The sequence below is a fragment of the Castor canadensis genome, chromosome X (genome assembly GCF_047511655.1).
Source record: "Castor canadensis chromosome X, mCasCan1.hap1v2, whole genome shotgun sequence".
Taxonomy (NCBI): Eukaryota; Metazoa; Chordata; class Mammalia; order Rodentia; family Castoridae; genus Castor; species Castor canadensis.
This window is the reverse complement of record NC_133405.1, coordinates 113,332,105-113,348,971: the sequence shown is the minus strand read 5'-3', so window position 1 is coordinate 113,348,971 and position 16,867 is coordinate 113,332,105. Positions and strand designations below refer to the sequence as shown.

The 16,867-nt window shown below is 31.3% G+C and overlaps 1 protein-coding gene across 12 annotated transcripts in view; it reads right to left on the bottom strand.

Annotated features, from left to right (window-relative positions):
- Dmd (dystrophin) overlaps positions 1-16,867 on the bottom strand; it is a 2,168,746-nt gene that overhangs the window by 1,224,469 nt on the left and 927,410 nt on the right. For 11 of the 12 annotated variants that reach the window (XM_074062730.1, XM_074062731.1, XM_074062740.1 and 8 more), the window contains 4 exons: positions 10,597-10,719; positions 8,146-8,283; positions 5,497-5,649; positions 4,473-4,655 (listed from right to left, as the gene is read on the bottom strand). In XM_074062730.1, the coding sequence (XP_073918831.1) occupies positions 4,473-4,655; positions 5,497-5,649; positions 8,146-8,283; positions 10,597-10,719 (597 nt within the window). The remainder of the gene's footprint in view (positions 1-4,472; positions 4,656-5,496; positions 5,650-8,145; positions 8,284-10,596; positions 10,720-16,867) is intronic. The other variant, XM_074062738.1, reaches the window with a different exon arrangement.

The window sequence follows — 16,867 nt, the reverse complement described above, 5'->3', positions numbered from 1 at the left end:
AAACCTCTGGAAACTGTGGAAGAGTAGGGAATACTCTGGAAGCAAGAGGTATAGGCAAGGACTTCCTCAATAGAACCCCAGCAGCTCAGCAACTAAGAGAAAGGATGAGCAAATATGACTACATAAAATTAAAAAGCTTCTGCACAACAAAAGAAATGGCCTCTAAACTGAAGAAACCACCCACAGAGTGGGAGAAAATATTTGCCAGCTACACATCAGACAAAGGACTGATAACCAGAATATACAGGGAACTTAAAAAAGTAAATTCTCCCAAAATTAATGAACCAATAAAGAAATGGGCAAGTGAACTAAACAGAGCTTTCTCAAAAGAAGAAATTCAAATAGCCAAAAAACACATGAAAAAATGCTCACCATCTCTGGCCATAAATGTAATGCAAATCAAAACTATACTAAGATTCTATCTCACCCTGTCAGAATGTCTATCATCAAAAACACCACCAACAACAGATGTTGGCGATGATGTAGGTAAAAGGAACCCTTGTACACTGCTGGTGGGAATGCAAAGTAGTTCAACCACTCTGGAAAACTGGAGGCTTCTTATAATACTAAACATAGATCTGCCATATAATCCAGCAATCCCACTCCTAGGGATATACCCAAAGGAATGTGACTCAGTTTATTCCTGAGGCACCTGTACACCTATGTATATTGCAGTGCTATTCACAATAGCCAAGTTATGGAAACAACCAAGATGCCCCACTACTGATGAATGGACTAAGAAAATGTGGTATTTATATACAATGGAATTTTACTCAGCCATGGAGAAGAATGAAATCTTATCCTTCTCAATTAAATGGATGGAACTGGAGAACATCATTCTGAGTGAGGTTTGCCAGGCTCAGAACATCAAAAATCGTATGTTCTCCCTCATAAGCAGACTTCAGATCTAGGGCAAATGCAATACTGTTGTTGAACTTGGGTCACACGCTGAGGGAAGAGCACATATGAGAGGAATGGGGATAGGTAGGAAACCCAGAACTTGAAAATATTTGATGTCCCCACTGCATAGGAGCTAATACAGTAACCTTAAAGCGACAGAGGTCAATATAGGAAGGGGATCAGGAACTAGTGAAAAGCCAGTAGAGATGAATTAACTTGGGATGTAACATATTTGTACATGGAAGCAATGCTAGGAATCTCTCTGTACAGCTATCCTTATCTCAACTAGCAAAAATGCTTTGTCTTTCTTATTATTGCTTATGTCTTCTCTTCAACAAAACTGGAGAAAAGGGCAGAACAGGTTCTGTCTGGAAGTGAGGGAGTGGGAGGGAGAGACAGAGAGTAGGGGACAGGGGGGAGAAATGACCCAAACAATGTATGCACATATGAACATATGAATAAAGAGGAAAAAAAAACTTTAAACAAATGGTACATGCTGAGCCTAACTCTCTTAAGGGTTTATAAACATGCTATATCTTCAAAATAATATGTCTGTTTTGGTGTTGTTATACAGAAAGAACAAAACTTTGTTTCCTTGATCCACATAAAGCAGCAGATGTGGTGTGTCATTGCAACATCCTCACAAACAGCGTATTCCCATTGCACTGATATGAAATATGAGGATGTGAGAGGTTTAATCATGTTTATTAAGGTATATGAACAAGTCACTGGGATTCATATTCAGGGTTTCTCATTCCAAGACTATTCTTTTCACTACATGACACTGCTGTTATGACACACCATGCAAAATATCATTATTTTCAGTTACAGTCAGTACTTGGTTTTGAGCAGCCTAATTTCTAAACCAACAAGAAATAAACCAAAATGTGTTTATTCCTCACTAGGGCAGAGTTTCTTCATGGTAAATATCTGGAGATAAATTTACCTGCTTTTTTCTACTCTGTTGTGCCTTCTTTATCATTTCCTAGTTTGACTTGAGGGCAATCATTTGCAGGTACACTCTACTCAGCATTAGTCTGCACCCGTCTGGCTGATTTCCTTAGACAAAATCCAAGTTTTTTCTGTGCTTTGCTACTTCCATATGTAGCTCTAATATGGACTTAGTCTTCAAAGTACATTAAAATTATGATGCTTACATCATTTCTGGATCGTTATCTCTCAAATAAGGAAAATTAACTTCTCATTTTAAACTTAGCTCCCTAAATCTAAGCAGTTTTTAAAATACATTAGTAATTAGTGAAGCATGAGGATGCATCTTCATACCACTATTTCTATTTATGTGTGTATGTATGCATCCATCTACCCATCTACCTGTATTGTATCATTCTTCAGTTCTATTTAAAATTCAATGCCAATTATAATTGCAAAATTATATTGACTTTATATATAAATATATATATAATGTACATATTTGTTTCCTTCTATTATTGCAGATGATACACTTAAAATCAAGGACAGGAATATAAAACAGGTTCTCTTAGGGAGTGGATACAAGTGAGAGGGGGAGGATGAATAAAGATGGTAGAGAGTGAACATGGTCAATGTGTACTTTATACACTTTTATGAAAATAAAACAATGAAACCTGTTGAAATTGTATTCAGTAGGGAGGAGGGAGATGGAGAGTGATGGTGATGGTGAATCTAATGCTGATGTATACCGTAAGCATATATGGAAATATCACAATGAAACCTCCCTGTACAACTAATATGCTAATCAAAATGTTTAAAAAAGAGTTAACATAGAAAGAGCTCTCCAAATCTGAATTTTGGATCATTCACATATAAAAATAAAAAAATGATTTGTGAGAAAAATGTATCTTAGCATTGTACTATTTTTATTTTTTAAAATTTTATACTGGTTCACATATCCTTCCTTTATTTCACCATCCATTATTATGTTGTAAAAATATTTGTTGAGAGCTTACTGTGTGTAGGAACATTCAGCACTTTAAATGGGTGATTTATGGAAACTTTTGATCCTTTGTCTATTTAAATATAAAGCACTAGTAATTTAACTTGAGTAGGTTATAGCGCATATTATTCCTACATATTGAGTGTGTCAAGACATATAAAAATTGAAATGAAGAAATGAGTTAGCAGTCAGATAATTCAAAGGAAAGGACTTCCTTATAAATGACCTATTAAATCAAGGCAAAACTACTTTACTAAAATTTTCCTTATGGTTGCTTCAATGTTTCACATAATTTTGCATCTTCAAGATGTAGGCTTTCTGATAGTATAAGCTTGAGTGATTTGTGACATGTTATGTTCATAACATCTAATATGAAGGATAATATGCTGAAATGTTCAATGGGCTAGAAATAGACTTAAAATATAATACAGTTGCAATATTTGTTATTTCTTCTGATTACTCAGAATATTTAGCTGCTATTAAACTTCTAAAGTTTAAAGCATTGGATTTCATAGAAAACAGTATATTCATGAATTTTCTTAAAACTATAAAAATAATTCACAAAATATTCACTGTATCTTACCTCATGTATTTATAAAATAGGTTAATTATTTTAGAAGTATTTATACATATATACTGCACACTGTATGAAATGGATCAACAATATCACAATAGAAATTCCCAAGAAGTCTAGTTTATGGGCTAAAGCACAAACAATTTTCATTTACATTGGGAAAAATGCTTGAATATGTATTTCTTATGGTTCAACCAAAAATTATAAAGTGTTTCATCTTCCAGACTTTCACATCCTGGTTTTCTGAGGAGTACTTTCTTGGATAATTATAGATGGTCAGCATTCCTCTTCACCTTATGAGAACTCAGAATAGGAACAAAAATGTATGTATCAGAAAATACCTGTGGCTTATATCCAATTACAAAGAAAAAATTAAGACCAAGCTCAGAATTTTGAATTGTATTTTCAAAAAGAGAATCATAAATTTTCATTCAGTTGTGTTAAAGAATAATAGTCTTTCTTTTTGGTTTGTATCATTTCAGTAATGAGATTATTTGATATTGTTCAAGCTGCTATTAATTACCAACATCTTACCCTTAGGTTTCCAGTTCTTCTAACAAGCACTGTGACCCACTAGTAGTTAAGCTCAGTACGAAGATTAAACTATTCTTTAAGTCAATGAAATAAGGCCTTATGAAGGTTGACATAAGATGTTTTACAAAATATTTATTATTTATCATTTATACAGTAAGAAAGTAAAATCAGCATGGGATGATTTCAGGAAAGCAATACATATTTCAGGATTTGACACTAAAGTAAAGTAAATGTATGATAAATTGACAAATTTACATTGCCAATGTTATGAAAAATGATGCAGCAAAAAAAATTAAGATGTATTTTTCATTTTTGATTAGGGGACTTTCCTTATTAGCTTTTAGTTTATTGTCTCCTTAATCTTAAAAATAAAGCTCTAATTTTATAGAAGCCCAAAGTGAGGGAAACTACTCACTTTTAGAATGCACATTAGAAGTTTGAAATTGCACCCCAATTTTTTGTCATTGTTGTTAGTAGGCCTCTGTTAATAGAGTGATAGTTGCTTATGTGGGTTTGCCATTAACAACTCACAATTTGTGCAAAGTTGAGTCTTCGAAACTGAGCAAATTTGCTCTCAATTTCCCGCCAGCGCTTGCTGAGCTGGATCTGAGTTGGCTCCACTGCCATTGCGGCCCCATCCTCAGACAAGCCCTCAGCTTGCCTACGCACTGCATTCAGCTCCTCTTTCTTCTTCTGCAATTCTCGATCAATTTCCTATTGAGCAAAACCAATACAGGGCCCAGGGCAGTTAGCTAACCACATCAACCAACCTACAGGCAGAAATACTTTCTCAGAAAGTTCATAGGCTGTTGTTCCTTTATTGTTCTTTTTCAAAATTTACAGATATGGAAGTTGTCACTGTCATCCTCACTGAATAATCTAAATATTATTTTATTATCATTTCAATGCTCAGTTTCAGATATTCTAATTGAAAATATTAAATTAATCTAATATTTTCTTTCTAGTGAATTCTTCTGGTGCTTTGGGGGTTGACCCATATTGGATTGATTGCTCATTATTTATTAGGGCTCATCAATGTAGAATATAATTTAGAGGGCACAAGTTATTTATTTCCTTTTTAAAGTTTTGAGGAACTCAACAGAGAATGAAGCAAAATAAAAAGAGTAAAATGATAACAGAAAAATATCTTCAGACAATAAGCAAATAAATGTACAGAGATTTGACAATGATGTGTGAAGATGCTGTGATGAAATGAATGTGCTAACATGGGAAAGAAGTCGTCCATATACCGATAAGTCATTAGTTCATCTGGAACAAAGATACACAAAGTCATTACAATTTTACCAGAAAACATATGAAATTTCTTAATTCATTTTACATTTTCTAAAAGTAAAACTTATTTATTTGACATGTCAACTGAATAACATTTAATACGCTTACTAAAACAAAACACAACACGAAGAAATACATCAAATCAAAACACTAATAGAGGAAACAAAAACATGAATATTTTAAATATGACCTTCACAGGTTAAGTCAAAGCAGTTAAACTGTAGTAATAAATTCTAGTATTGACATTCTAAAACAACATTACCTTTATTTTCCTTTCATCTCTGGGTTCAGGTAGGCTGGCTAATTTTTTCTCAATGTCATCCAAGCATTTCAGAAGATCATCAGCCTGCCTCTTGTACTGATACCACTGATGAGAAATTTCTAGAGCCTTTTTTCTTCTTTGAGACCTCAAATCCTGTTCATGGTGCAGATATTGTTAAAATATCAATATATATGTATAGTATACTTCTGGCTGTAGTTATTTATAAAAATAATTTGAGAGCCTCATCTTTTCGTTTAATTTATGTTAAATCATATTTAAAAACAAACATATAAATAAATTATTAAAATATGCATTTATGTTGAAAGGTCTATGCTAAGGTGCTAAGAAATCTGAACAGAACAAAATATTTTCTCTTGGCATGTTCAAATTTATTTCGAAATCTTATAATATTTGAGTCTTAATGAGTTAACTAGATCATTGTGTCATCTATGTGATACAGTTGAATATATGAATACAATTGATTTAACTAGATATTTAAAAAAACATAGTTTGTATAATTTAAAAAATATTGATAATTCTAAAATTTATAAGTTCACTCCTGGGCTCATTAAAAATTTTGTTTAAATACCAAGCAACATACATTCTAGGCTGTAGAAATATCTGTATTGGTTAGACCATTAGTATTATGTGATTCAAAATATAGTCACTTTAGTTACCTCATAAGCTTTTCCAAGCTATATGTGTAAAAGTGTGATGCTTGTTCATGTACCTGAGTGTACATGAAAATGAGTATTTAAACGTTAGCAAAATTCTTTTTCTTTTAAGATCTACAGAGCCAACTTTTCTTATACTTAATATGTTCCAAATACAAAAATGATTAACTCTTTATTAAAGAAAAAAGAAAGTATGCAACTTTCAATCAACCTGATGAGATAAATAAGGGCGACTGATTTAATAAATCAACAAAAGAGGAAAAATCAATCATCTTGCTTCTACAAGCATGTTCAATGTCTTCCCTGATCAATAGAATTAGCTGAAATGCCACTTTATAACTCATGGGAACATAAGAACTCTGTATACAGCTTTCATGTCTTCAAAAAGTTAGCAATTAGGTTTTCACATTCAAGTTTGGGTTTGGCAAGTACAGTTGATTTATATTAATCATTTACAGCATACATTTTCAGGGATGATCTAGATTTCACCCTCCATTTTGTTTAAAATTGGGAATATAAAATTTACTGCACTCTACATTTTTCTGTGGGATTTCTAAACCTCCTGTGGAGTTAAAAACTGCCTGGGATGAATCAGATGGAATGCTGCTTTTTTCAAAGGTACCAAGATATAGGCACATGAATAAGAGTTGAGCTGTACCTTATTCATGATGCAACTTGCATCTTTGCCAAGAGAAAGGGTTTTTGATCATAAATCTGAAATTTCCTTTGAACAAGTTGATGTGTAATACATGAAAATATCTCCAGACATACAAATATCCTTAGATACGTTCCAGATAATTATTAAACACTGCTGTTGAGCAAACACCTGTCATTTGAGTAGTGGGGATGCTTCTGAAAGCTTGGTCACAGTCAGAAGGGTGTAAATTACACAGCTTTCTGATTTTCTGAGCACATTATTGTCTGCTTTTGCACTCCTCTCAAGGAAGAGGCCTTTTGTATTTACTATATTTATCAGCAGTTACCTTCAGAACACCTGCTGGCCAATTAGACTTTCCTTGTGGATTCCTTGCAGGCACAATATTGTGTAATTACATTCTCAGCAGTGTTTATGTCGTTGACTATAAGGAAAAAGGTTTTATCCTCATATTTGCATTTAAAAAGCAGACTTCATCCACCTAATAGGTGGATCTACCTACACAGCCTTACAATGAAAATCTTAGCAACTAACATTATTAGAAAATCAGCCATGCATGCAAATTTTGAACATTGCAAAGCATTTACAGAAAAAAGTTTTTTACAAAAATTTTCACATGTCCAGTCTCATCTCAAGAATTGCCTAGATAGTATAGAAAAATGAACATTTTATTCTGTTCTTCCTGCAATCCAGATGAATCACATGGGTACTTGAAGTCATATGCTACCCCTATTTAGTATGAAAGTAGCAGTTCTTCAAGGACATTAGAAATATTATTGAGGATTCTTATATAAATGAAATTAGACTCATGTTGATACTTAGTTAGTTGCAAAGAGTGTTCCACTTGAAAGGAATTATAAAGTTTATTTTTTTAATGTGGAAAATCCAGACGTTATTAAACAAGCATTAGATTAGAAAATGTTGGACCTACCAAAAATAAAATCAATGTAGTAAAAGCAGCAGAAGAGGAAAAAATACAGATTGATTCTGTCAGTCAGCAAGCTTTTCAGCACAAATACAAATGTATCTTACAGAAATAAAATATATTAGAAAACCAAATGCATAAGTACTGCAAATGTAGCATTTTGATATCTTTCACTATTATTCAGAAAAATCTGTCTGAACCAAAACCCATAAATTTTAAGTTACATCTTTCAAAACGAAAAAACACAAAACCGCTAAATAAAGCACACATTGAAGAGAAAAGAACTGAATTTCTGGTGACTAGGATTCTTAAAGCAGATTTTATTATGCACAATGTATTTTATCTTACATATAGAAAAACACAGGCAAGGCATATTATAATTTTAGCTCTAATACCTTGAGAGCATTATGTTTTGTCTGTAACAGCTGCTGTTTTATCTTTATTTCCTCTCGCTTTCTTTCATCTGTGATTCTTTGTTGTAAGTTGTCTCCTCTTTGCAACAATTCTTTAACAGTACACTCATTATCTTCACTCTGATTAAAAACAACAAGTACAGTCTTCATTTTGGTTTTAAAAAGCTGTACATGTTAACAGAAATAATAAAACACGTTATTTAAACACACACAAAAGTCCAATTTCAACTTTCAGGGAATGTTATTATAAGTTACTGTGCTCATAGTTTTTCCATTTTATTTCGTACTTTAGATTTGAAAGAAGAAAGTTTCCTCCTATCTAGTTCTAAAGAACACATTTTAGAAGAATATACAGAAAGATGAGAGAGTAAGGCAACTTATTATCAGACAAGTTGTGAAATTATAGTACAAATATTCTTTTGGCATGGGTTTTTAGAACAGTTATAGAAATTTAAAACTTCTGAAGTATGTAGGACTGTAAGATGGTTATATTCTTAAAATATTAGCATGTTACTAAGTGAAAATATTATAAATATGCACTATTTTTACCCAACAATATTTGCTTTATGTTTAAAAGCTACATGTCAAAACTTAGGACACAAAGTTTGTCAAAATGATGACATCAAAATTTATGTCAAATATTAGAAATAGTTAACTTGTAAAATATGTCACATATCTGTTAATTTTAAAAAAGTAAGATCAAATATGGATTGGAAAAATAGCTTTTTTTTCTCAATGTCCAATTTATTCTTTTACACTCCAGAAATAGTTTTTAAATTTTATTTACTTAGAAATATAAGTTCTGGTCTGATATATTTGCACATATGACAATGTGATTTTTTTCCATCTTTAGTTTCCTGTACTTCAATTCCAAATATTAAAGATTTTTTGAGGCGCTCACCATGTAATGGTACCCAAGGTATAGTGATGAGCTATGGATAAAAGAAAGTTTTCAAAAATCATATATATTATCTTTTTTGTTAAATTTTTATTATTATTATTGTTATTATTATTATGCTGGGTGAGGGTACATTGTATTATCTTTATGGTATTAGTTGTAAAATATTTATATTTATAATGTATGGTTAAATTTCAGTACACAACTGAAATTTCTTTTGAGAAAATGGGATTTTTTCTGAGATTTGTCAATTAGTCTAATGAAATGTGCAACATGATAGACATATTTATAGTGTACAAAAGGCCTTATTTTAATCTGCCTTTTAAAACCATTTAGCATTTTCTAGGGCTAAGAACTAGAAACACTCATAAAGAAAACCCATTTATAAAGTAAACCCACTTCACATATTTCCACATAAACATGTGAGGCCCCATGGGCAGGGTTGTTGGTCAGCCTAAGAGGTACACAGGAATTTTTCACCTTGCTGTTTTTGGCTTTATTCTTTGACATGAAGTAGGGGCAGCTGGAACTCAGCATCTTGGAAAGTCTCTTCTTGTCTTTCTTTCCATGATCTGAATTGACAAGGCCACCACCCCCCATACACAGGAAGTATTGACTGAGACAGCTCCAGGAAGTCAGAACTGATACTAGTGGTGTCTAAGAGTAGTAGGTGAATATAATTCTCATATTACTTCACTTGTCTAATATTTAAATATATATATATATATATATATATATACTGCCGTTTCATTTGCAAGCATTGTTTGTATCTAATATTGATACATCTCTGAAAATGTCTAGCATGACACATATATAAGGTTGATAATGCCACAGAGGTGATGGCAGTGGAAGAAGGGAAAATTGTGGCAAAAGGGTGAAGGGAGGCAAAAAAAGCCTGTGAAAGGGATGTGATGAAGAAATATTCAAGCCAGAGAGAAATTTAAATGATATTTTGAATTTGAGATTGAAGGAGAATTTATAATTTATAATTTATAGATAGTCCACATAACAATATTTCTTTGTTTTCATGAAATAAATAGCATAAATCCATATATATATTAGAAACATATTATACTATTTACTCAACTTTTTGGTAAAACCACTTTTTGGGAAACTTTAGTAAGCAGTGTTTACATTGTGTGAAATTTCCTTTTTTGACTAAAAACCTGATTGACAGAAAACATCAGCTACCTATGATAGTTGAATTTTGTATTGAATTTCTACTGTATTTTCTGATTGGCTCTTTTTTGTATTTCATTGTTTTCCCTCTAAGTTCAAAAATAGCACAGGTTAAAACAAAATTGAGCTATTTATAAGAATCTGTGGGTTCTCCAATTATGACCATACCATAGTAATTTGGTATTTGTAATAAAAGGTCAATAAGACTACTTTGCATTTATAAAAATCATTAGAATCACACAATGTGCAAGAAGTATTGGAGAATTCAGTTGGGGCCTTGAGTTATTTAATTTCCTTCCAAATATTTATTCATTTTCACTCCTAGTTCATTCACACTTTTATCATAACCAATTTACCATATCTTTATTGAAGTCTTCCTCTTTCAGATTCACCCCCTGCTGAATTTCAGCCTCCAGTGGTTCAAGCAATTTTTGTATATCTGAGTTAAACTGCTCCAATTCCTTCAAAGGAATGGAGGCCTAAAAAAAAAGATAGTGCTAATTTAAATCAAAATTACTTTTTTATTAGAAACATAAACTAAAATAAATACATTTATTCAAACTCCTGTTGCTAATCTAATGACATGCGTGATGTTTCCATATTATATTTTATGAAGGTTTTGAAATACAACTAAGAAAGTACCTGAGAATGCAAATAAAGACAAACACAACATCACCAGAGCTGAACATACATGTAAGATAATGCAATACATCATTCTGTGATATCAAAAAAGTTAATTTGCATATACTTGACTGGACTAATTTTTAATATTCTAAAATCAACTTTAATCTTATTTAAAATACTCTAATATAAATACCATTTCAGTAAGTGTCTTATCAAAAATTGCTTCATTCATCAAATAACAGTAAACTTGAGTAGAAAAGAAGAATTGTCAACTTGTCTTTGAAAGACACTACAAGGCAATATGCTCAGATATTTTAGATGACATTTTTAGTATGGCAAAATTGACAGGCATGTTCTCCTAGCTTGCCTCAGGAATGTTTTCATAGATGGCATAAATAAATCCACACCAATGAACTTTGAATATTTGATGTAAATAATCTGAATATATATTTTCCAACCTTACAAACATCACAGTTACTTAATGTTGAAAATGATATTGACCAGTCTCAGAAATCTTTAAAATCCCTTGACTTTCTAAATGAAACACTTGAAAAGGTGTGATGAATTAGAAGATATGGAAACTAAAATTTCCAAAAATGTAACCAGCATTTAAACATCAAAGTTCAATTAATAAAATACACTTGTTACTCTGTTGATCTTTATGTTGTATTTAATTTCTCCCCATTATAACACTAGAAAATAGTTTATACTTGAGAGCTTTCAAAAACTCATAGGTGACATACAGAAATCTGATTTTCTTTCAGAGATATTTCACTTTTTACAAGAATTCAGGAACAAAGAACAGTATCATAGGCACAGGATAATCACATTCATCAAGTTTGGTCCATACCTATTCTTTCCCAATGACATTCCAGTCATTGTCAGTTGACTCTACATTTATTTGATAAAACCCATGGGGATAGTAGAATAAGTGTTCAAGGACAAACCAAATGTCTAAAAAGTAGTCTGTTATTAATCAAGAAGTGAATAATCAAATGATATTCATGAAGACATAATGATTGTCACATGCAACATGAGTAAATACATAACTTCTAGCCACTTCTAGATAGCTCACAAAAATTTGGGGGGAGATTTTTAAATATGATTTATTACAGTACTAGTTTTTAAATCCTAATGATCATGTGACATTTGAAATATAATCATTACTTGAACCAGTGCAAATTGAAGTAACATAAATGCACTTAATGGATATTTCAATCTTTCTATTATTGGCATACTTCTATAGTTCAAAATCATATTCTGTTCAGAGGATTGTAAATGTAAAATGATTACTACCCTTTAGAATCATAATTACATAATACCAATTTGGTGGTAATTTACATTATTGAACTGTTCACATTTGCTGGTATTTAATCAGAGAAACTGTATCATTCAAGATGATTTCATGAATATATTATGATATTCGTAACTTCTATTGAATATTTGTGTATCAAAATAACGTGGATCCATTTGCAGTCAGATTTATATGTTTTGCTCCACCTGTTTCTTCTCTAGCTCATCTTCTCTGCACATATTCAAACAGAGTAGTTTCAAAGTTTCAAAACTTAGATTTCTATACCTCTTTCCCAATGCATCTTCCATAACTAACTATATTTTCTTCTGTGAATTTAGTTATAATTTACATGTCTTTAAAATTGTTTTTACTTGTGCTCTCACTTTGGAATTTCTATCTAGAAATTCTAATAACAAACCAATTTCTCACTTGAAGTTCAATGTGTCTAGAATTGAGCCAATTATCTTTCCCTAAATTATTTGCAACACCAACTACCCTAGTTCTTTTAATGGAATCTTTTTTTTTCCCAGGCATCAAGCTTAAAACCTAAGTCACATTATTCTTGAACATCTTTCTATTGTGATGGGTGATAACCTCCAGATAGGTATACAATCTTTTTGACACACCAGGTCCACCTTGTACATAGTAACCACGTCAATACATCCTCTAAACAATGGCTTTCATTATGCAGTTTTTCTGCTGAAATAAATATCTACTGAAAACAAATAGAATGAAGGCTAAATTCTATTTCTAAACAAATAGAATGAAGCACGATAGTCAAGGCTTCTCCTAGTCTTGCCCCAAGGAACTTCCTGTCTTATTTAAGTGAATATAGGATTTTCTTGTGGGTCATGTGGTCATTTTCTATTATCACCCCTCAAGGTCCTTAAAATGTCCTTCATCTTTTAGTGAAACACAAGCTTCTGAGTGAGAATGTGTGCATTGAATATGGGCTTCACCATTTCCTAGCTGAGGGACTTTAAACAAATCATTTATGATCTTTGAGCCTCAGATTTTTTTGTAACTTTAGGGATAATAAGAATATCTACCTTATAAGGTTGTAAGGATCAACTACGATAGAATAGTGTCTAGTATGTAATAAAAGTCTGTTTTTTCCCAAACCCTATGCATCCATCTGACATAAAGAATAAATCTAGGCTCTTTGTTTCCCCTCAGAATCATAGCCATGTATTGGCTCAGTTCAAGACTTTCATCTGTGGAAAACATGGTTTTTGAAGAGTACATTTTTGACATGATGAGATTTTATTTTAATAAGGTCTTTTTCACTACTATGAAATTGTGATGGTGAATGTGGAGATGTTTAGATCCTAGTTAGGTAAAGTTGTATGTATCATTCTGAAAAAAAATCCTGTGAACTAATTAGTCTTCAATAACATAGAAAATTATCAGAAGGAAGATGCCGAAGGCTGTGCATGTTTTTCCCTGGGAATTATTTTTACTGTGAATTATTTGGATATATACAAAAGGGATGCAACAACTGCATAGTGCAATGAGTTTCAAGAACACCCATGGATATGTGAAGTTTATTCTACCCTGGAGTCATTCTAGCTACATAGTCAACACTCATAAGTATATATATTTTTTGGAAAAAATGAGTGATATAATTAACCATAATGGGGTAGCAGAATAAATATTTCCAGGAGTTCTTTAAACAAATCAGTTTCTACATAGAAAACTCAAAAGACCTGAGTGGTCAACCCTTCACATGTAGAAATATATTAACAAGTAGCCAAATGCTAGGAAAAGCATGATGCCGTCAGGTATCTAAAAAGTAGATTCCCAAAAGACTTTAGGAGATACTATTACAAAATGAATAGGTGAATATAAGATCAACTGATAAATTTTTAAGCAGTAGTTTTAAAGTAGTAAGTTTCTTATTGCTGAAAATACACCCAATAGAGGCTGAGTAATGATATATTAGGTCATATTTTAAAAATATGACCCTATTCACATGGATAGCTTCCCCAAATTTTATCACCTTATAATAAAGTTCTCAGCACTGAACTCAAAGTGCTTAGAGTAGTGTAGCTCAATAGAAATATAATACAAGTCACTTATAAAATTTTAAATGATCTAGTTGTCATGATAAAAATAAAAACAGTAAAAATTAATTGTAATATGCTTTATTTCAACAATATGTCCACACTGTTATTGCACAAACCTACAATCAACATAAATGTATTAATGAAACATCTTACATTCACTTTTTCATACCAAGTCTTTAAAAATCCATGCATGTTTTATGCTTATAGTGCATCTTAATTTGGAATAGACACATTTCAAAGGCTCAGTGGCTACATGTGGTTCATGGCTACCTTACTGGGTAGCATATAACTATTCAATCATGACTTCGATAAGGACCAATCACTCATTGTTAGTTGAAAGGTGTAACCAGAATAATATATTACCAACAATAGTCAGAATACAAATGTTTTATTTAATAAATTTTAGTGAATAAAGATTATTGATATAAAGTCAGCCTCATTCACTTGCATGTTTTCTGATATAATTTTTCAGGCAACCACTTAAGTATAGGAAAACTTATGAGAGTTTGACCTGTAATATCAGGAGTTTCTATTTTTCATTTATCTGTATTATAAGTTGTATCACACTATCTCTTACACATCAATATAATGTTATTTAACTTTCAAGGATATGTTCTGTATCCCGAAGTAAGTTTTCAGTCTTCAAAGTTGGCAATGTATCTTACACTGGTCTGTATTTTCCATAGCAAATATTAGCACTTTTGTATAGGAAAGTTGTTTATTATATCAGTTACTAGTTTTAGAACTACCTAAATACCAATTTATCAGTAACCAATTTTATAACCAAAATAACAAAGTAACCAAGCCAATCATTTTAGCTATATTTTTAGCAGCATCAGATTAGCCACTTGATATCCATGTGTTTACTACTCTTTGTTCATATGCAGGAGTTTGAAAAACTTAATTACTTTCCTTAAGTATTCACTATTTCAGGACTGCTGGAATGGCTCATGTGGTAGAGTACCTGCCTAGCAAGCACGAGGCCCTGAGTTCAAGTCCCAGTACCATCAAAAAAAGAATTCACTATTTCACAATTAAGTAATGACAACTCTAATAAGGAAGGCACTTTTCCAACCAATGAGAGTCTTATATGTCATTCTTTGGTCATCACAATTTGGCATTTCTATACAAAGTTATAAAAGAGATGCATAACAAGAATGAATCTTTAATTTAAAAGCTCACCCTTTCATCACCGAATTTCAAAATATCAAAATGCCTGCTTTTTCAATTCAAGTTTGTCTAAAGTAGTTGAAACCAATGGTTGATAAATTATCTTAATCACTGGATAAGTTACTCATATTGACTTTAAAGAAATTATATGTTCACAGAAGAACTAGAATCACAATTATATCACATAATGTTAGACAGTGCCCACAAAATAAATTTTAGAATACAGAGAAAAATCAAACAGAATTTATAATGTTGTTTGAGATAGCATATAGCAAGCATAGCTTTGCACAATTTTATTTTTTACTTACCTTTTCATTTAAGAACTTTATCATGACTGTGCAGTTATATACAATACATATAAAGCAGAACATAGAGAAGTTTAATAAACAGATAAATGGACACAAAAGAAAGAAGAGACAGAAAAACTGAGAAAGACAACACTTTTTTTTTCCTTGATATTTTAATGTTGCTTCAAAATGCTTAACAACTATTAATTGTGCTTTGTTGGAAGATTTAGGGATTAATGAAATTTAAGGCTTCGTTGTAATTTAGGCATTGAAGGTGCCCCATATAACAAGTTAACAAAGAATAACACACTGAAGAAAAGCAAAATCAATTACAAAATGATTCATTGTAAATTGAAAGCATTCAAAATTACTCAAATACACTTTATCAATATTAAAGTATAAGCTTTGTTTTGGTGCAATATCACTTTAGCGTACATAGGTACACTAGCATAATAATGACTGTGTTAACACAGACTGCAAAGTAAACATTTCTTAGTCTGGTCTATGTAATCTCAGTAATAATAATAAATTACCACTATATTGGAAATACACTAAAATCTAAATTGCAAATAAATAATGCAATTGGTACAGATTGGTTTAAAATTGTTTCAAATCAATTACTGCTTTCCATTCAGCAGCTTTAAAAATTTATTTATAATTACAATATTAGTATAGAAAATAAGAATAATTTATAGCAACCAAATTAATAAAGCTTCAAGAACCAATAATATCCAATAATACAGAAAAGACAGACTAATGACATGATATGGATAGTTATTTCAAAATATTCTATCTGTACAGGAAAGCTTAGAAAAATGAGTATTGATAGATACTATATCTATGCTAGAACAAAGATGATTAAATGAAGAAATTTATTTACTTATTCATTCTCTCATTTTAAACTGCATGAAAATCTAAGTTTTTTTTTTTTAAAAATCAACAAATAGACTCAGAATAGTGATCTTTCACTGGTTTCATTCTTTCAATATTAGGTAAAATATTCATTTACTTTTAATATTTTGATGATAAAAATGTGAAAATGTAGCAAACTTGTGAGGCCAATTCACGGACATAATGCAATGTAATCCTATTGATTTTGAATTGATGAAATACATTTTATTGTTACAAATTTCAGAATTAGATGGAAACATGTTGGTTGATTAAGATTTATTTTTATTGGGTCAAG